General features: G+C 46.7%; 1 protein-coding gene across 1 annotated transcript; it reads right to left on the minus strand.

The window, feature by feature from the left end:
• Positions 1-1,549: 1,549 nt before the first annotated feature.
• Positions 1,550-13,873, minus strand: ran (RAN, member RAS oncogene family). The gene is made up of 7 exons (XM_070888142.1): positions 13,787-13,873; positions 12,463-12,508; positions 9,173-9,257; positions 7,965-8,090; positions 7,686-7,873; positions 5,551-5,721; positions 1,550-2,006 (listed from the first exon to the last, which is right to left on the minus strand). Exons 2-7 carry the CDS (start codon positions 12,496-12,498, stop codon positions 1,962-1,964), a joined length of 651 nt encoding a protein of 216 aa, XP_070744243.1. The 5' UTR covers positions 12,499-12,508; positions 13,787-13,873; the 3' UTR covers positions 1,550-1,961.
• Between the last annotated feature and the right edge of the window lie 6,367 nt (positions 13,874-20,240).

The following is a 20,240-nucleotide window of genomic DNA, read 5'->3' on the forward strand; positions in this document are numbered from 1 at the left end:
AGCAGGAGTGTTATTCGAAGAGAAATGGTTCACAAATCATTGTGTTACATGGCACAACACCATTAAACAATTGCAATACCCTCTAGGTGGTTATAGGAGTATGTTTTGTACAGAATGCTAGTTCATGTAGCACCAACTTGCATGAACCACCAAAATGCATCAACTAATTTTGCATTCACATGTTCATTAGTATTTTCTCACATCAATAAAAGCTCTTCCTAGAGAAAAAAAACTTTTAAAGGCAAGTCAATTCGATTCACTCCCAAGAGATATTAAGCAGCTGAGCGCCCTGGATACAGCTAAGGCTATGGTACCCAACATCCTTGGTGCCGTGCTGAAGACTTGTGCTCCAGAACTAGCTGCACCTCTAGTCAAGCTGTTCCAGTACAGCTACAACACTAGCATCTCTCCAACAATGTGGAAAACTGCCCTGATATGTCCTGTCGAAAACAAAGTAGGGCAAATCCAATCGGGTCAATTACCGCCATCAGTCTACTCAATCAGCAGTGAGATGGAAGGTGTCGTCAACAGTGCTATTAAGCGGCACTTACTCACCGATAACCTGCTCACCGATGCTCAGTTTGGGTTCCGCCACTAGGCTAGAGATCTCATTACAGCCTTGGTCCAAACATGGACAAAAGAGCTGAATTTCAGAAGCAAGGAGAGTGACTGCCCTTGACATCAAAGCAGCATTTGACAGAGTGTGGCATCAAGGAAGCCTAGTAAAGACAATGGGAATCAGGGGGAAAACTCTCCACTGGCTGGAGTCATACCCAGCACAAAGGAAAATGGTTGTGGTGATTGGAGGTCAATCATCACAGCCCCAGGACATCGCTGCAGGAGCTCCTCAGGGCAGTGTCCTCGGCCCAACCATCTTCAGCTGCTTCATCAACAACCTTCCCTCCAAATGTAATGTCAGAAGTGGAGATGTCCATTGTTGATTAGTGTTCAGTTCATTCGCAACTCCTCAGATAATGAATCAGACCATGCCCGTGTGCAGCAAGACCCAGATAAAATTCAGGCTTCGGCTTTTAAATAGCAAGTAACATTCATGGCACAAGTGCCAGGCAATGACTATCTCTCCAACAAGTGTCTAAATCACTTCCCATTGACATTACCACTGTCAAATCCCCCACCATCAACATCCTTTGGCGAGGGTGTCACCATTGACCAGAAACTTAACAGGACGAGCCATAAAAATACTGTGACTACAAGAGCGGGTCAGAGGCTGCAGTTACTCACCAAAGCCTTTCCACCATCTACAAGCACAAGTCAGGAGTGTGATGGAATACTCTCTACTTGCCTGGATGAGTGCAGCTCCAACACTAAAGGAGCTTGCCACCATCCAGGACAAAGCAGCCCGCTTGATTGGGACCCCATCCGCCACCGTCAATATTCACTCCCTCCAAAAGCAGCAGCAGCTAGGGCATGATGTCTCATCATACTGTTAGATGCAATGTAATATTCATAACCACCCAGCAGAGGGATTCGGGATTTGTAACTCCTTACCCAACAATTGGTGGACTAAATACTAGTAAAAACGATGAACTTTGAAAGGAATGCTCAGTACTTTAATGCCACAATTCATTTAGTCATTTGGAATACAACTTTATTAAGATCACAACTTTATGATCTAAACAAAAAGTTAACAAAAAAGTAGGAATGACATTAACATACAACTTGAAACAATGTATATTGTGATTCTACCAGTATCATAAATTAAATTATGCATACACTCAAATGTTGCAGTCTATCAATACAGTTTTAGTATCAAGTACACAGGTCCAAGTGTGAAGGAAATTGTCATACTGCACACCATTCACCCCCAATTCCAACTCATTTTACCTTCTAAAGATTATAAGCAGTTAAGTTCTGTTCAGCTAATTAACTGGCAAACACGCTGCATCACAGGACAGCTGCCTATAAAACTAGGCTGCTGGTGCTTGACTCCAGCCATCAATTCACAGGTCATCATCTTCATCTGGCAATGCAGTGCCTTGAGCAACCTGCAGTAGTTAAATAGAAACAAGAGCACACCAATTAAAAAAGGTCATTTTTTTTTTTAAAGTTGCATTTCACCATGTATTTACACACATCCAGGGGCGAGGAAGCAGAAGGAGAAAGAGAAAGAGAAAGGAGAATCAGTGACATGCACCCATCAGCCAGCAATACAGCTACATTTGCAGAGGTCTTGACGTTAGAGAAAATGTACAAGACAGAGCAGAAGGGTGTGCAAGGGCAAACAGCACTACTTTACATGCGAAACGCATCAAGTCACATTATGCCCTGATTCTCAAACAGTTACTTGCCATCCTAAGCAGGTCACAAATAGCAATTTAAAACCAAAATTACCTCATCTACAATTGTAGATTTAAGTGCAGAATTACAGCCATGTATGAAGTGACAGCTTTGCAATCTTAAGTCTAAAAATGTATCGATCAGAACAAAGTACCTCACAAGTGAGCAAAACCATTACTTTTTCCAATTTACACCCCATAGCCACAAACTACCCAGAGTATAAATATTTATACCTAAATTGCTCAATTTTGCAGGACTGAAGATTGGCCAACATAGAAAATAGGTGCATGAGTAGGCCATTCGGCCCTTCGAGCCTGCACCGCCATTCAATGAGTTCATGGCTGAACATTCAACTTCAGTACCCCCTTCCTGCTTTCTCGCCATACCCTGAGTAGTAAGGACTACATCTAACTCCTTTTTGAGTATATTTAGTGAATTGGTCTCAACAACTTTCTGTGGTAGAGAATTCCACAGGTTCACCACTCTCTGGGTGAAGAAGTTCTAAATGGCTTACCCCTTATCCTTAGACTGTGACCCCTGGTTCTGGACTTCCCCAACATTGGGAACATTCTTCCTGCATCTAACCTGTCTAAACCGGTCAGAATTTTAAATGTTTCTTTGAGATCCCCTCTCATTCTTCTGAACTCCAGTGAATACAAGCCCAGTTGATCCAGTCCCGCCATCCCGGGAATCAGTCTGGTGAACCTTCGCTGGACTCCCTCAATAGCAAGAATGTCCTTCCTCAAGTTAAGAGACCAAAACTGTACACAATACTCCAGGTGTGGCCTCACCAATGCCCTGTACAACTGTAGCAACACCTCCCTGCCCCTGTACTCAAATCCCCTCGCTATGCAGGCCAACATGCCATTTGCTTTCTTAACCACCTGCTGTACCTGCATGCCAACCTTCAATGACTGATGTACCATGACACCCAGGTCTCTTTGCACCTCCCCTTTTCCTAATCTGTCACCATTCAGATAATAGTCTGTCTCTGTTTTTACCACCAAAGTGGATAACCTCACATTTATCCACATTATACTTCATCTGCCATGCATTTGCCCACTCACCTAACCTATCCAAGTCACTCTGCAGCCTCATAGCATCCTCCTCGCAGCTCACACTGCCACCCAACTTAGTGTCATCCGCAAATTTGGAGATACTACATTTAATCCCCTCATCTAATCATTAATGTACAGTATAAACAGCTGGGGCCCCAACACAGAACCTTGCGGTACCCCACGAGTCACTGCCTGCCATTCTGAAAAGTACCCATTTACTCCTACTCTTTGCTTCCTGTCTGACAACCAGTTCTCAATCCATGTCAGCACACTACCCCCAATCCCATGTGCTTTTTAACTTTGCACATTAATCTCTTGTGTGGGACCTTTTGAAAGCCTTCTGAAAGTCCAAATATACTACATCAACTGGTTCTCCCTTGTCCACTCTACTGGAAACACTCAAAAAATTCCAGAAGATTTGTCAAGCATGATTTCCCTTTCACAAATCCATGCTGACTTGGACCTATCATGTCACCTCTTTCCAAATGCACTGCTATGACATCCTTAATAATTGATTCCATCATTTTACCCACTTCAGGCTGACCGGTCTATAATTCCCTGTTTTCTCTCTCCCTCCTTTTTTAAAAAGTGGGGTTACATTGGCTACCCTCCACTCCATAGGAACTGATCCAGAGTCTATGGAATGTTGGAAAATGACGGTCAATGCATTCGCTATTTCCAAGGCCACCTCCTTAAGTACTCTGGGATGCAGTCCATCAGGCCCTGGGGATTTATCGGCCTTCAATCCCATCAATTTCCCCAACACAATTTCCCGACTAATAAGAATTTCCCTCAGTTTCTCCTTCTTACTAGGCCCTCTGACCCCTTTTATATCCAGAAGGTTGTTTGTGTCCTCCTTAGTGAATACCGAACCAAAGTACTTGTTCAATTAGTCTGCCATTTCTTTGTTCCCAGTTCTGACTTCCCCTGATTCTGACTGCAGGGGACCTACATTTGTCTCTTTACATATCTAAAGAAACTTTTGCAGTCCGTCTTAATGTTCCCTGCAAGCCTCCTCTCGTATTCTATTTTCCCTGCCCTAATCAAACCCGTTGTCCTCCTCTGCCGAGTTCTAAATTTCTCCCAGTCCCCAGGTTCACTGCTATTTCTGGCCAATTTGTATACCACTTCCTTGGCTTTAATACTATCCCTGATTTCCCTTGACAGCTACGGTTGAGCCACCTTCCCTTTTTTATTTTTGCGCCAGACAAGGATGTACAATTGTTGTAGTTCATCCATGCGGTCTCTAAATGTCTGCCATTGCCCAGCCACAGTCAACCCCTTAAGTATCATTCGCCAATCTATCCTAGCCAATTCACGCCTCATACCTTCAAAGTTACCCTTCTTTAAGTTCTGGACCATGGTCCAGAACATTGTAGTAACAGCCCTACTGAAGAAAAACATGTTTCAGAAATATTTTTGGAGGCATCAATTTTAAAAGATTTCCTTCATGGGCTGTACATCAAGTGCAACTAGCTCAGAATTGTAAGCCAAATCTTCTGCACCAGATAATTTATCCATCTTCAGAATAATCCCTCTACATCAGGAAATGTATCCATCTTCTCCAGAATAATTCCAACACAGCAAGCAGAGGCTTTGTCTATAATTAGTAGAGATTGCCTCAAACACCAAGAAGTGCAGCTAAAAACAGCAGATTTTACCAAAACTGGTGCTATTAAGACTGCAGAATGTCACAACCACAAGTAAATCTCAAGATACTGTACTGCAGTTAAAATGAGTCACTAAGATGACATATTGGAGATGGAGAGAAGCACGCTAAAGATAAGTGTTTCAGCATCTTATGAAGCAATTATCTCGCAGATGAATCAAATTTAAAAAGGAAGCATTAATTAGATTCTACTTTTGAAATTATAAAAATCAGCCTAAACAGGTCTGTTTAAATTTGTCAACGTGAAACTGCTTTCAATGTAAATAGCTAACTAGGGATAAATACATTCTACAGCATGATTATTAAATGTCTTTATGGCAGTCATGCAGATGTGGTGAAAGGGCAGCAACAGGCTGGGCACATTCCTGCATCCAGATCATTTCCAGAGCCAGAAAGGGAAGTATCAGAGATCAAGCACTGGGCATAGAAGCACCGGATTCAGACGGGAATATCTGAATCCTATGTTGTTAAAAACAGTCAACACAAAATTATTGGGGGTAAAAGCATTTGGTTTTCAGGCTGTACCTTCAGGTCCTCCTCATACTGTGCTGCTAATGCAGGGTCCATCTGAACCTCTGGTGGTGCCAAAGCTGGCATAGCAACAAACTCCAAATTGGGATCTCCAATCAGCTTCCTGGCAAGCCACAGGAATGGCTTCTCGAAGTTGTAGTTGCTTTTGGCAGAAATGTCATAGTACTGCAAGAAGAAAACAGATGTCAGTGTGCACTCACACAGCTGTAACAGCTCACATTTCCAGTCTTGGAATTTAAGCACTCGTGCCCACTGAATGACTTTTTAAATTAAGAAATAAAAAGGGGCTCATGCAGCATACATCATTCCATCACTTCACTGACTCATCAGCGAGAACAAGTTCCATATATTGGAAGAAATCAGATTTAGAAATTCAGTAGTGTGCTTAAAACCAGCGTGGAAAGTCAAGTTAAGATACTGTACGATACAATTTAAATTTTAAGAAAAAAAGACATATACAATTGTTTTCAAATCTCCAACAATTAATTTTCAGTGGTTTAAGTACAAGAAACAGCCTATAAAAAAATTGCTCATATTATAAGGGGAAACTTGAGGGCTTACCAAGCAGAAATGCCACATCTTGGTCAGCATCATTTTCATCTGCCAAATGTTGCCCCCTCCCCCCCCCCCCCCCCAAACCATGGAGCTTAATTTTGAATAACCTTCTCACCTGCTTTCTTCGTTCCAAGAAATCTGCTACATCAGGCATGCCACACACTTCCTGGTTACAAGCCCCATTCTAATGCAACTTCTAAGGAAACATTGATCAAATGCACTGTGCTGAGAAGCCTTTGCAGTCACAGCATATCTTGTAAAACCAGTCCATACCATATAAAATTGCTGCTGAGTGCAACTGTTTGAAAGCTGAAATTACAGGTGGATGGGAGGTGTTGTCAGCCTTGACAGAATTCAGTTTATGAAGTCTTGGTCAAAAAGCTGGTCTCAATTCGAGCATTTGGAGAGTGCACTCACTTCAGCCTTTGGTTTGAGAGCCCTCACTGCAACTGGCCCTTCAGTACAGAAGCTGCAACTATCAGTGCAAGTTTTCACCCCCATTACAGCCACAAAAACCCACCACAAGCCAGGACAAATTGCTCCGGTTGCCACCACTTGGATTTTAAATAAATGGCTTCAACAAATGTAATGACCAAGTACCTGGTCAAGCCCTGCACTGTTTCCAGTCTAAATATGCTTCTCCCGTAAATTATGGAAATTACACTGACCAGGCAGCCTTTATATCCTACGCACAGAAAACTCAATACCAACATGGGCGGTGTGGAAGGTTAGCTGCTGAGAAGTTGGCTGACTACACTCATTTCGCCCAAAGGAAACTAAACTGATCCAGAATGGCCACCTCAAATGGATGATTTTGAAAATGCAACTTTGTTATCGGGACAGTTCAGTTGTCTGTTTCCGACACCTTTCTCAGCCCATGAACTTCTCATTAGTAAATCAATAGGTTAACGCCTTGCGCATTGGGTTCCAAACTGCAGCCCTAAAATTCACACATCATCCCACCCGTCAGATTCCTGTATTTACTGACTTCCTAGCCTGCGGTTCTCAAAGATTTTCTAAATAAAAGGAATGCTAGTTTTTCCCCTCTGAAGCTAGGATAGTTGGTCCACAGGATTGCCAATATTTCAAAGGATCCCCACAAAATGACAGAGAATGACAGATCCAGGAAGGAACTGAAAAAATATGTCTCCACTGAAAGGATAGTACAGGTAGAACCTCTCTTATCCGGCACCCTCGGGACCTGGCCTGTGCCGGACGAGGGGAGGTCACATTAAATTGGATGGTACGGATACGGAGCAAGGAATGCAGCAGAGATATCGTTTTGGGGGGGGGGGGGGGGGGGGGGGTGGATCGCGGGGTCAGGCCAGCGATTGAGAGTCTGCAGCGAGGAATGACTTCAATTTGTTCTATGTCGGAGCAGCCGGCAATGGTGCCGGATAAGGGAGATTCAACCTATACTTTAAAAAAAGGTGCCTGTCAGATTGCTAAATAGATGAGAAAAAGCATTCAGGAGTACAGCCTAGACTTCCCTTCCCTTCCATTGGCATGTGTGCAGAACAATTAACACGAAAACCTCCCAAATGCATAACCTGAGAGATTTACAAAAGCCGTACCTGAAGATTTTTCTTCCTGTGGAAGACAATAGACTTTGCCTTCACTTTTCTGTCTTTAATATCAACTTTGTTGCCACACAACACGATGGGGATGTTCTCACACACGCGCACCAAGTCTCTGTGCCAGTTAGGCACATTCTTGTATGTCACTCGTGAGGTTACATCAAACATAATAATGGCACATTGAGCTGTGAAAGAAAGAAGTAGTAAGCATCCGAGCCATACATTACTGTATACAAAATGTTCCATTGTTAAGAGCTGCATCACCCAAACTCTTACCTTGAATGTAATAACCATCTCGGAGGCCACCAAATTTCTCCTGACCAGCAGTGTCCCACACGTTAAATCTGATGGCACCTCTGTTAGTATGGAACATTAGTGGGTGAACTTCAACACCCAATGTTGCTGCAAGGGAAAAAAACCTCCGGTTATTGGCATTAACATGGAATGCAAAAATTCAGCCCCAACACCTAGTTCTTTGATGAACTAACAGAGGGTTAATGAGGGTGGTGAGGTTGATGCGTGAATACAGACTTTCAAATGGCGTTTGATTAAAATACACAATGGACTAGCTAGCAAGATACAAAAATGTCTAAGGGACTGGAGGAAGTGTACAGTGGTGTCCCCAGGGTAAGTAAATAAATGGATTTGGGTATACAGGGCATAATTTCAAAGTTTGCAGATGACACGAAACTCAAATGTAGTAAACAGTGAGGAGGATAGTAACAGACTGCAGGAGGACAAAGACAGACTGGTGCAACTGGCAGATTAAATTTAATGCAGAGACGTGTGAAGCGATGCATTTTGGTAGGAAGAATTTAAAAACAATGTAAACTAATTGGTACAAATTTTAAACAGTTGTTAAAAAGACTGTTAAAAAGGATCCTGGGCTTTATAAACATAGGTGTAAGAGTACAAAAGGAAGAGTTATGCTAAACCTTTATAAAACACCAGTTGGGCTTCAGCTCGAGTATCATGGCCAATTCTGGACACCAATTTTAGGAAAGATGTCAAGGCCTCGAGGGAAGATTTACGAGAATGGTACCAGGAATGAAGGACTTCAGTTACGTGGAGAAATGAGAAACGGGTTGTTCTCCTTAGAGCAGAGAAGGTTAAGGGGAGATTTGATAGGTGCTCAAAATCATGAAGGGATTTGCTAAGAGTAAATAAGGAGAAACTGTTTCTAGTGGCAGACGGGTCAGTAACTAGAGGGCACAGATTTAAGGTGATTTGCATCTGGTGCTTTTGCCACACGTGAAAAAACAATTACGCAGCTAGTTATGATGACCTGGAATGCCTAGCCTGAGAGGGCGGAAGATGATTAAATAACTTTAAGGGAATTGGATAAATACTTTAAGGGGAAAAATTTACAGGATTATGGGAAAACAGCCGGGGAGTTGGATTAACTGAATAGCTCTTTCAAAGAGGCACAGGCATGATGGGCTAAATGGCATCCATTTGCTATATCATTCTATTGGTGTACGTACCTACATACTTCTTCTCAAATTCACCAGTCAAGTGACGCTTCACGAAAGTAGTTTTACCAGTACCACCATCTCCAACAAGTACAAGCTAGAAGAAAGCAAACGATAAGATGGACCACAAAATCGAAGCACATACTTTTATTCCAAATCTGGAGGACAATCAGAAGGGATACTCTGATGAATGACAGGTTTGAAAGTTTACAATGTTTGCCAGCCAGCATCCAAGTGGGTTTTGATTGGGTTGCCGTAGTTCTGTGAATTACCAGATTTGGGCAGGATAAAGCATCTCCCGAATGTGGTGCCAAAGCTACGTGCAACAGATCAATAAACTGACCAGCAACTGGCTGAAAGTAGCAACCAGATTTTACAATTATATTTTGGAATCAATAAGCATTTCTCATTATGGATCTTTGCACCACACCACAACCTACAGTAGCTAGGAGAGTTGCTCTCCACAAAATATTGCAGAACATTAATGAAAATCCCCAAATGACTTAATTGCACAGTAGAGAATTACTGAACCACAAAAGTCAGGAATGTTCAACAGTCAGCACTTCATCTATGCTAAAACTGGCCTCAGCAGAGAATTCACCCAGGGTCATTGCACCTCATCACTAACCAATAGGGTTGCCGACACTCCAGAATTGTCCTAGAGTCTGCGGGGAAAATGGTACCCCCCCACCCACACAATTTTCTTTGAACACTTATTTATTCATTGTCAACCCTACTGAGCATTCTGCATTAAAACTGCAACAACCAAATAGTGACTTGGCCACAGTACCACGGGACTGCTGGAAACAGGGCAAATCCCCTTTCAGTGGGGAAATGGTTCACAATAAACAGACAGAGCGTGCATTTAAAAACACAAAATTCTTAGAATTGTTTATATTGTACCATAAAACAATCTTGTATTTAAAAGGTGGATTCAGTTATACCTCCATTCATCAACTTGGATGCAATCAAGAATTAATGTCAATTCTGAAATAAACGCATTAGCTGTGAATCATCGCAGCTTATTTAAGCAAGTTGCGAACCAACTAGTATTTAAGTATTCGGAGTCAAAATCTTAGGATAGTTAACAGGGTGCGTAATGGAGAGCTTTACAAACATAGGTTCCTTAATATTTAGACACAACATAATAGCCGCCAAGCTTTTTAAAATCAAAAAGTGACAATTTTTTTTTTAAATGCAAGTTTCAACCAACAGCTAGAGAAAAGGCCAGAATATGCAAGTCTTGACTTATTTGGTCCTGCAAATAAAACAGCTTTAAGAAAAAGTGCATTGCAGGAATTGTTCCTCCTGACTATTGCCATTGGCCCACACTGGCAGGAGCCAGGGCTGCCAATGGCCATGGTTCCTCGATAACCAGCTGAGGTCAAGTACCAGAGTCATCTTCACAAGCAAGCCAGGGGAAGGTACAGAATATAGAAATCGGTACCCTATTCTTTTTGGGGGCCATGTCATACCGCATTTTAGTTTCTCCTCGACTTTTTACTTACTGTTTCATTTTCCCACAACATAATTTTTAAGAAGTGTCACACTGGTTCAACTAATTGCTGGGGTAGCAGTAGTTGCTGGTTAAAAGCATTCCATACAAAACATTGCAGCTTTTAAATGTGGCTCTGCACAGGGACAATCCTGGCGCAAACCCAGATTGGTGCGAGTGTCAGACAGACCTGCTGAGTTGTATTGGCATTCCATAAACACACCCCAAGCAACATGAATGTGGTAATAATTGTACTCTTGGTGTCTACACAAGTGCAAAATCTTTGATCAAAAATGTTGCCAGCACTCTAAATACACTCCCGTGCTACAATGCAAGCTTTGCCTAGAAAGCATCCGCAACTATGTACAGGTTCATACAACGAAGCAGAAGCCAAAAACTACAACCACATACAAGTTGAAAGAAATGTCAAAACTGGCATGGTTGGACCAACGCTGACTATTAAAAACTTACCATGAAGCATCATACAAGTTTGTGGCTGTTATTTAAAAAGGAATCCAAAGCCACATAGTACTGAAGAGGGGACAGAGTGTAGTGTAACAAAATTTGCAGATGACACAAAGATTAGTGGGAAAGCAGGTTGTGTAGAGGACACAGAGAGGCTGCAAAGAGATTTAGATAGGTTACGCGAATGGGCTAAGGTTTGGCAGATGGAATACAATGTTGGAAAATGTGAGGTCATCCACCTTGGGAAAAAACACAGTAAAAGGGAATATTATTTGAATGGGGAGAAATTACAACATGCTGCGGTACAGAGGGACCTGGGGGTCCTTGTGCATGAAACTCTTTTTGACAATGCCAACTTCCTTATAAGTAAACCTTATTCCTTCTTGAGGCTGAAGTGTATTATTTGTTGACGCAGATGGAAGAGGCAGAGTTTCGAAACTGGTTTGAGAAAACTCAGGCAAGGTTGCTGTCCTCCCCAATCGACAACCCCCAACAGTGCATGAAACTCTTTTTGGAAGTTAGTTTGCAGGTGCAGCAGGTAATCAGGAAGGCGAATGGAATGTTGGCCTTCATTGCAAGAGGGATGGAGTACAAAAGCAGGGAGGTCCTGCTGCAACTGCACAGGGTATTGGTAAGGCCGCACCTGGAGTACTGCGTGCAGTTTTGGTCACCTTACTTAAGGAAGGTTATACTAGCCTTGGAGGGGGTACAGAGACGATTCACGAGGCTGATTCCGGAGATGAGGGGGTTACCTTATGATGATAGATTGAGTAGACTGTACTCTTTACTCGTCGGAATTCAGAAAGATGAGGGGTGATCTTATAGAAACATTTAAAATAATGAAAGGGATAGACAAGATAGGCAGAGAGGTTGTTTCCACTGGTCGGGGAGACTAGAACTAGGGGGTACAGCCTCAAAATACGGGGGAGCCAATTTAAAACCGAGTTGAGAAGGAATTTCTTCTCCCAGTGGGTTGTGAATCTGTGGAATTCTCTGCCCAGGGAAGCAGTTGAGGCGAGCTCATTGAATGTATTCAAGTCACAGATAGATAGATTTTTAACCAATAAGGGAATTAAGGGTTACGGGGAGCGGGCGGGTAAGTGGAGCTGAGTCCACGGCCAGGTCAGCCATGATCTTATTGAATGACGGAGCAGGCTCGAGGGGCTAGATGGCCTACTCCTGTTCCTAATTCTTATGTTCTTATGAACTTAATGCAAGGTCAGAAACTACTACCTACAGTAATTATTCAGTATCATCCCAGATAACCCTAGACACAGATTGCAGGAGAAACTGAATTCTGAAATGCAAGTATTTGACTTCATTTCAATCACCAGATTCTTACCTTGAACTGAACTTGAGGTTCTACGTGATCACCCATAGTTTATTACCTTGAACAGAAGACTACAATTAGGCACCAGTCACCACAAAACATCGTTTAATTAGACATTTATGTAAACACATCAATGATTGAATCGGAACCCGCAACAAAGGAAATACACCTCACATCTTCATTCCTGGTGCAGGCCAAAATGCATTCGACAAATGTCTGGGAGGAGAAACAAGGAAGGAAAATTGCAAGCCAGATAACATCTGAGTTTTGAAATAAATGGGAAAGCAAGCGCGAGAAGTCGGAAATAAAAGTGTCACATCCGAAAAGTTAACCTCCCTCGTTTCCAGCCGTGCACGATCCAAGAGGTTTGTTTAAAAGCGTACCAGCAGCTTTCAAAATGTGTGTGTGTGGACAAAACCCCCCCTTGGATAAAAAACCAGCATCTCTTCAAAATGGATGAAAACCGTGGCTGCTGAATCGCCGAGTACAGACAATAGGTTTTTGGATATTGAGGAAATGGAAGGATATGGGGATCGGGCGGGAAGTGGAGTGGAGCGCGACGATCAGACGCGATCTCATTGAATGGCGGAGCAGGCTCGAGGGGCTGAATGGCCCGCTCCAAAAACAGAACATTGCAGGATGAGGGAAATGCAAATGATCAAATGCAAGGGTCGTTTAAAACCTAGAAGGGAAGACAGAGAGATATGTATCATCACTGGGGGCAAATGTAGAGCGGGTGCAGGGTGGGGGGGGGGGGGGGAAGAGAAGGGCCCACTGCATTTATATAGCGCCCTGCACGGTCACCAGCCGTCTGACAGCCAATGGGGAGCCGAGCTCCGTCAGGGGGGGGAGGGGCCCGGGGAGAGCAAGGGGGCCGGAGGCGGCTCTCCCCGGGCCTCGGTCCCGCTCCCGGCTGGGCCAGCGCAGAACTCGAGGCCGTCCTATAGGCCCGGGGTGGGGGATGGGGGGAGGACCCGGGCAAATGGCGCCCAGGCCCGGGCTTCAGAGAGAGAGAGAGGGAGAGGGAGGAAAGCCGTCGCCATCTGTCTCCCCCTCACACCGCGCGGGGCCCGGGGAGAAGCGCCCGCCGCGCCCCCCCGGGTGCCGGGACACACACCGCCGCCTGGGAGCCGGGAGCCGGGCCCTCAGAGCGGGCGGCGGGAGAGACCCGAGCCTGAGGCCCCGGACCCCGGGCCTGCCTGTCCGCCTCGCGGCATTTACCTCAGGCGCGGGCGGGAGGGAGGGTGCCTCGCTATTTATCGATCGATTGATTGATTGATCTCGATCTGTATCCCCCGCTTTCCCCCTTCTCCCGCCCGCGCTCCCTTTCTCTCACCTTCCAGAAGCCTCTCTCACTCAAAATGGACGCTCGAACCTCAAATAGCTCGCCCCGCGCACCACGTGACTTCCCGCCCCGCGGCGGGCGTTGGGGGGGGGGGGGGCCGCGCACGCATGCCAGTGAAGCGAGCCGCACGTGCGCGCGTCCGGCAGCTTTGGTCGGTGGCGGCGTGCGCGCGACTGGTGGAAAGGAGAGAGAGAGAGAGAGGGCTGAGCGTGCGCGCGATTGGTGGAAAGGAGACAGGGCTGAGCGTGCGCGCGACTGTGTGGGGGGGGGGGGGAGGGGGCAAAAGAGAGGGATTGAGCATGCTCGCGGTGCTGGGCGAGCGAACGCCAGGGGCGGCGGGGAAGAGGCAGAGACTGAGCATGCGCGGGGCGGGAGAGGGCGAGACTGAGCATGCGCGGGGCGGGCTGGGCGCCACGTGCTCCCGGGCACATGCTGCACAGAGGCCGCCCGTGCCCGGGGGACTCAGAGAGCACAGTGAAAACACACAGTGCTGGACCAGAGAATGGTTACAGCACAGGGGGGCCATTCGGCCCATCGAACCCGTGCCAGGTCCCAGCCAGTGCCACCCCACCGCAGCCCGGCAAGTTGTCTTTCCCTTCAGGTACCTATCCAACTCCCTTTTGAAAGCCACGATGGAGTCTGCCTCCACCACCCTCACAGGCAGCGCATTCCAGATCCTAACCACTCGCTGCGTAAAAAGGTCTTCCCTCAGATCAGCCTTGATCTTATTGAATGGTGGAGCAGGCTCCAGGGGCCAAATGGTCGACTCCTGCTCCTGCTCCTGCTCCTTACGTTCTTGTGTCACTTCTGGTTCTTACCTGAAATCTCTGTTCTCTGGTTCTCGACCCTTCCGCCATGGGAACATTTTCTCTCTACTCTGTCCAGACTCCTCATGATTTTGAACACCTCGAACAAATCTCCTCTCAACCATCTCTGCTCCAAGGAGAACAACCCCAGCTTCTCCAGTCTATCCATGTAACTGATGTCCCTCATCCCCAGAACCACTCTGGTCAATCTCCGCACCTTCTCCATGGCCTTTTGTGCGGTGCCCAGAATTGGACACAATACTCCATTCCTGGAGTGTATTAGCGATGGTTTTCGCCGAGGAACCAAATAGAGAGCAGGCTATCCTAGACTGGGTCTTGTGTAATGAGAAAGGATTAATTAGCGTCCTGAACTTAAAGAAAGGTAACTTCGATGGTATGAGACGTGATTTGGCTAGGATCATCATCATAAGCAGTCCCTCAGAATTGAGGAGGACTTGCTTCCACTCCCAAAGTGAGTTCTTTGGTGACTGAACAGTCCGATACGAGAGCCACAGACCCTGTTACAGGTGGGACAGACATTCATCGAGGGAAGGGGTCTGGTTTGCCGTGCACACCTTCCGCTGCATGTGCTTGGCCTCTTCATGCTCTTTGCATTGGAACTCGAAGAGCTCGACGCCCTCCCGGATGGACTTTCTCCACCTCGGGCGGTCTGCGGCCAGGGTCTCCCAGGTGTCAGTGGTGATGTCGCACTTTACCAGGGAGGCTTTGAGGGTGTCCTTATAATGTTTCCGCTGTCCTCCTTTGGCTCGTTTACCACGAAGGAGCTCCGCATAAAGCATTTGCTTCGGGAGTCTCATATCTGGCACACGACCTATGTGGCCTGCCCAGCAAAGCTGATCAAGTGTGGTCAATGCTTCAATGCTGGGGATGTTGGCCTAGTTGAGGACACTGATGTTGGTGCGCCTGTCCTCCCAGGGGATTTGCAGGATCTTGCGGAGACATCGTTGGTGATATATCTCCAGCGATTTGAGGTGCCTTCTGTACATCGTCCATGCCTCAGACTCATACAGGAGGGCGGGTATTACTACAGCCCTGTAAACCATGAGTTTGATGGTAGATTTGAAAACCTGATCTTCAAACACTCTTTTCCTCAGGCGGCCGAAGGCTGCGCTGGCGCACTGGAGGTGATGCTGAATCTCCGCATCAATATCTGCCTTTGTTGATAAGAGGCTCCAGAGATATGGGGAATGGTCCACGTTGTCCAGGGCCATGCCGTGGATCTTGATGATTGGAGGGCAGTGCTGTGCTTGTGACAGGCTGGTGAAGGACCTTTGTCTTACGGATGTTAAGCGTAAGGCCCATGCTTTCATATGCCTCAGTGAATACATCGACTATATCCTGGAGTTCAGCCTCTGAATGTGCACAGACGCAGGCATCGTCCGCATACTGCAGCTCAGTGAGAGAGGTTGGGGTGATCTTGAACCTGGCCTGGAGGCGGCGTAGGTTAAACAGCTTCCCACTGGTTCTGTAGATTAATTCCACTCCAGCGGGGAGCTTGTTGACTGTGAGGTGGAGCATGGCAGCGAGGAAGATTGAGAAGAGGGTTGGAGCGATGAAGCAGCCCTGTTTGACCCCGGTCAGGACGTGGATTGGATCTGTAATGGATCCGTTGGTAAGGATCACGGCCTGCATGTCATCATGAAGCAGGCGAAGGATGTTGACAAACGTTTGGGGGCATCTGAAACGGAGGAGGACGCTCCATAGACCCTCGCGGTTGACAGTGTCAAAGGCCTTTGTAAGATCGAAAAAGGCCATGTATAAGGGCTGGCACTGCTCCTTGCATTTTTCCTGCAACTGTCGCGCTGCAAAGATCATGTCTGTTGTGCCCCGTAGGGGACGAAATCCGCTCTGTGATTCCGGGAGGAGCTCCTCGGCAACAGGGAAAAGACGACTGAGGAGAACCCGAGCGACAACTTTCCCAGTGGCTGACAGCAGGGAGATTGCCCTGTAGTTGCCGCAGTCGGACTTGTCCCCCTTTTTAAAAAATGGTCACATTCACTGCATCTCCGATCTCCCGGCATGCTCTCCTCCCTCCAGATGAGAGAGATGAGAGATAGCGTCTCAGCAGGAATTCCATCTGCACCCATAGCCTTGTTATTCTTGAGCTGTTTTATGGCTTTGCCTACATCGTGCAATGTTGGAGTTTCACTGAGTTGGTGGCGGTTCGCATGCTGCGGGAGTCCGGGTGCAACCGATAAAGGCCCAGGTGCATGGAGAGCCGAGCCAGTGCAGCTGCAGCGGGGACAGAAGGCAAAAAAGAAGTAGAAAGAAATCGAAAGGTGACGTCACAGCCAAGGGGGTAAGTGATTGGCCGGTGATTGGTAAGTAGCTTTTCTTTTTTTCTATTTCAGTAAGTAACATTTAGCATTGTTGTTGCCAAATTAAGTTAATCTAGGGTTTAAGTCATGGCAGGAGAGCTCGGACACGTGTTATGCTCCTCCTGTACGATGTGGGAAATCAGGGACGCCTCCGTGTGCGGGAAGTGTATCCGCCTCCAGCTCCTGAAGAAGCACGTTGCGGAACTGGAGCTGCGGGTGGATTCACTCTGGAGCATCCATGATGCTGAGAATGACGTGAATAGCACATTTAGTGAGTTGGTCTTACCGCAGGTAAAGGGTCCACAGCCAGATAGGGAATGGAAGACCAGCAGGAAGAGCAGTGCAAGGAAGGTAGTGCAGGGGTCCCCTGCGGTCATCCCCCTGCAAAACAGATACACTGCTTTGGGTACTGTTGAGGGGGATGACTCATCAGGGGAGGGCAGCAGCAGCCAAGTTCATGGCACCGTGGCTGACTCTGCTGCACAGGAGGGCAGGAAAAAGAGTGGGGGAGCGATAGTGATAGGGGATTCGATTGTAAGGGGAATAAATAGGCGTTTCTGCGGCCGCAACCGAGACTCCAGGATGGTATGTTGCCTCCCTGGTGCAAGGGTTAAGGATGTCTCGGAGCGGGTGCAGGGAGGGTGAAAAGGGAGGGTGAACAGCCAGTTGTCGTGGTGCATATAGGTACCAAAGATATAGGTAAAAAGCAGGATGAGGTCCTACGAGACGAATTTAGGGAGCAAGGAGTTAATTAAAAAGTAGTAATCTCAGAATTGCTACCAGTGCCACGTGATAGTCAGAGTAGGAATCGCAGGATAGCTCAGATGAATACGTGGCTTGAGTAGTGGTGCAGAAGGGATGGATCCAAATTCCTGGGACATTGGAACCGGTTCTGAGGGAGGTGGGGCCAGTACAAACCGGATGGTCTGCATCTGGGCAGGACTGGAACTAATATCCTAGGGAGAGTGTTTGCTAGTGCTGTTTGGGAGGAGTTAAACTAATAGGGCAGGGGGATGGGAACCTATGCAGGGAGACAGAGGGAAATAAAATGGAGACAGAAGCAAAAGACGGGGTACTGAAGGAATGATCAGCCATGATCTTATTGAATGGTGGTGTAGGCTCGAAGGGCCGGATGGCCTACTCCTGCACCTATTTTTTATGTTTCTATGTTTCTATGATGGAGTCGAGAACCCTCGGGTCAAAGGCAGAGTCTCGATTGAGGAGATCTTCAAAGTGCTCCTTCCATCGGGCCCTGACAGCCTCGGTGTCCTTGATGAGTGTCTTGGCCAGGAGTGGGGTGGGGCCTTGGGAATTTGGACCATAGGTGGCCTTGACTGCAGTGAAGAATCCTCGCATATCGTGGCTGTCGGCCAGTTGTTGTATCTCCTGTGATTTCTCCATCCACCACCTGTTCTTTAGGTCCTGGGTTTTTTGTTGGACCGGAGCCTTGGGCTGTCTGTAATGTTGTTTTGCAGCTCCCGAGTTGGGCTGTTGCTTGAGGCTCAGAAATGTTTTGTGCTTGCGATCTATTAGTTCTTTGATCTCGTGATCATTTTCATCAAACCAGTCCTGATGTTTTCTGGTTGAGTGACCAAGTGTCTCTTCACAGGCATTGGTTATAGAGGCCTGGAGGACAGACCAAGCGCTGTGGGCATTGAGCATCTCAGGGTCATCAAGGCACGCCAGATTGGTTGTGAGGCGCTGGCTGTATAGGGCTCTCTTAGCTGGGTCTTTAAGTGCCCCGGTATTAACTTTTTTGCGGCACTGCTTCTGCTGCCCCCTCTGCTTTGGGGCTGTGTTAATGTCGATGATGGATCGGATTAGGTGGTGGTCCGTCCAGCAGTCGTCAGCTCCTGTCTCGGCGCGGGTGATGCGCACATCCTTGCGATCTCTGGCTCAGACGATGACATAGTCAAGCAGGTGCCAGTGTTTGGAGCGAGGGTGTTGCCACGATGCCTTGTATCTGTCCCTCTGGCGGAACAGGGTGTTGGTGATGAGGAGTTCATGTTCTAGACATTTTGTCAGGAGTTGGTACTGCTGGAGTTGGCTTTCCCTACCCCCTCTCTGCCAATCACGCCTCCCCAGAGGGCTGTGTCTTTGCCGACCCTGGCATTAAAATCATCCAGGTGGATCAGTTTGTCGCCCGTGGGGACGCGGGACAAGGATGTCTCGAGGTTGGCATAAAAACCCTCTTTAGCCTCATCCGTTGCATCGAGTGTAGGGGCGTACGCACTGTTGACTGTGGTACATTGGTTCGGAGATAGGGTAATACGAAGAGTCATTAGGCATTCGTTAACCCCGCAGGGGGAGTCTTTGAGGTGGTCGACCAGCTCATTCTTGACGGCAAAGCCGACTCCATGAAGGCGGCGTTCTGCCTTTGGTTTCCCTTTCCAGAAGAAGGTGTAACCTCCACCATGTTCCTTCAGCTGGCCTTCCCCTGCCCGTCGGGTCTCGCTTAGGGCGGCGATGTCAATGTCGAAATGTCTGAGTTCCCGGGCAACTATGGCGGAGCGGCGTTCCGGCCTGTTGCTGTTGGGATTGTCCATGAGGGTCCTGACATTCCAGGTCCAGAACTTCATATTGACGAAGTGGAAGATGCCTGTGCGTGAGTTCTTTTAACGTGGGGTGGCCGCTGCACACAGACAACCGCACGGGCTCAGCTGAACAAGGTCTTGGTCCAGTGGCAAAGGGGTCCAAGACAACTGGAGACCAGGCACAGCTCGATAAGCCTAAATGCCTACGGCGAACTGTTGGCCGCAAGCTCGGCTCCGAGTAGCACCATTGATGGTGGATGGCCCAAGGCTTGGCTGGGCGGCAGGCATTAGGAAGGTGACTTCCAAAGTTAATTTACAAGTTAAAAGTTGATTAAAAATTTTGGCTAGGATAGGCTGGTGAATGATACTTAAATGGTTGACGGTGGATAGGCAATGGAAGACATTTAAAGATCACATGGATGAACTACAACAATTGTACATCCCTTTCTGCCATAAAAAAAAAATGGGGAACATAGCTCAACCGTGGCTAACAAGGAAAATTAGGTATAGTGTTAAATCCAAGGAAGAGGCATATAAATTGGCCAAAAAAAAAAAGCAGCAAACCCGAGGACTGGGAGAAATTTAGAATTCAGCAAAGGAGGACTAAGGGTTTAATTAGGAGGGGGAAAATAGAATATGAGAGTAAACTTGCAGGGAACATAAAAACTGACTTCTACAGATACATGAAGAGAAAAAGATTAGTGAAGACAAATGTAGGTGCCTTACAGTCAGAATCAGGTGAATTTATAATGGGGAACAAAGAAAT

The sequence above is a fragment of the Pristiophorus japonicus genome, chromosome 8, assembly GCF_044704955.1.
Source record: "Pristiophorus japonicus isolate sPriJap1 chromosome 8, sPriJap1.hap1, whole genome shotgun sequence".
NCBI lineage: Eukaryota > Metazoa > Chordata > Chondrichthyes > Pristiophoridae > Pristiophorus > Pristiophorus japonicus.

Coding starts and splice junctions, on each gene's coding strand:
- ran (XM_070888142.1), bottom strand. CDS start 12,498: ATGGGTGATCACGTAGAACCTCAAGTTCAGTTCAAG. Junction 8,091..9,172: donor ATTTGAGAAGAAGTATGTAG/GTACGTACACCA, acceptor TTTCCCTTGCAG/CAACATTGGGTGTTGAAGTT. Junction 7,874..7,964: donor AGATGGTTATTACATTCAAG/GTAAGAGTTTGG, acceptor TTTCTTTCACAG/CTCAATGTGCCATTATTATG.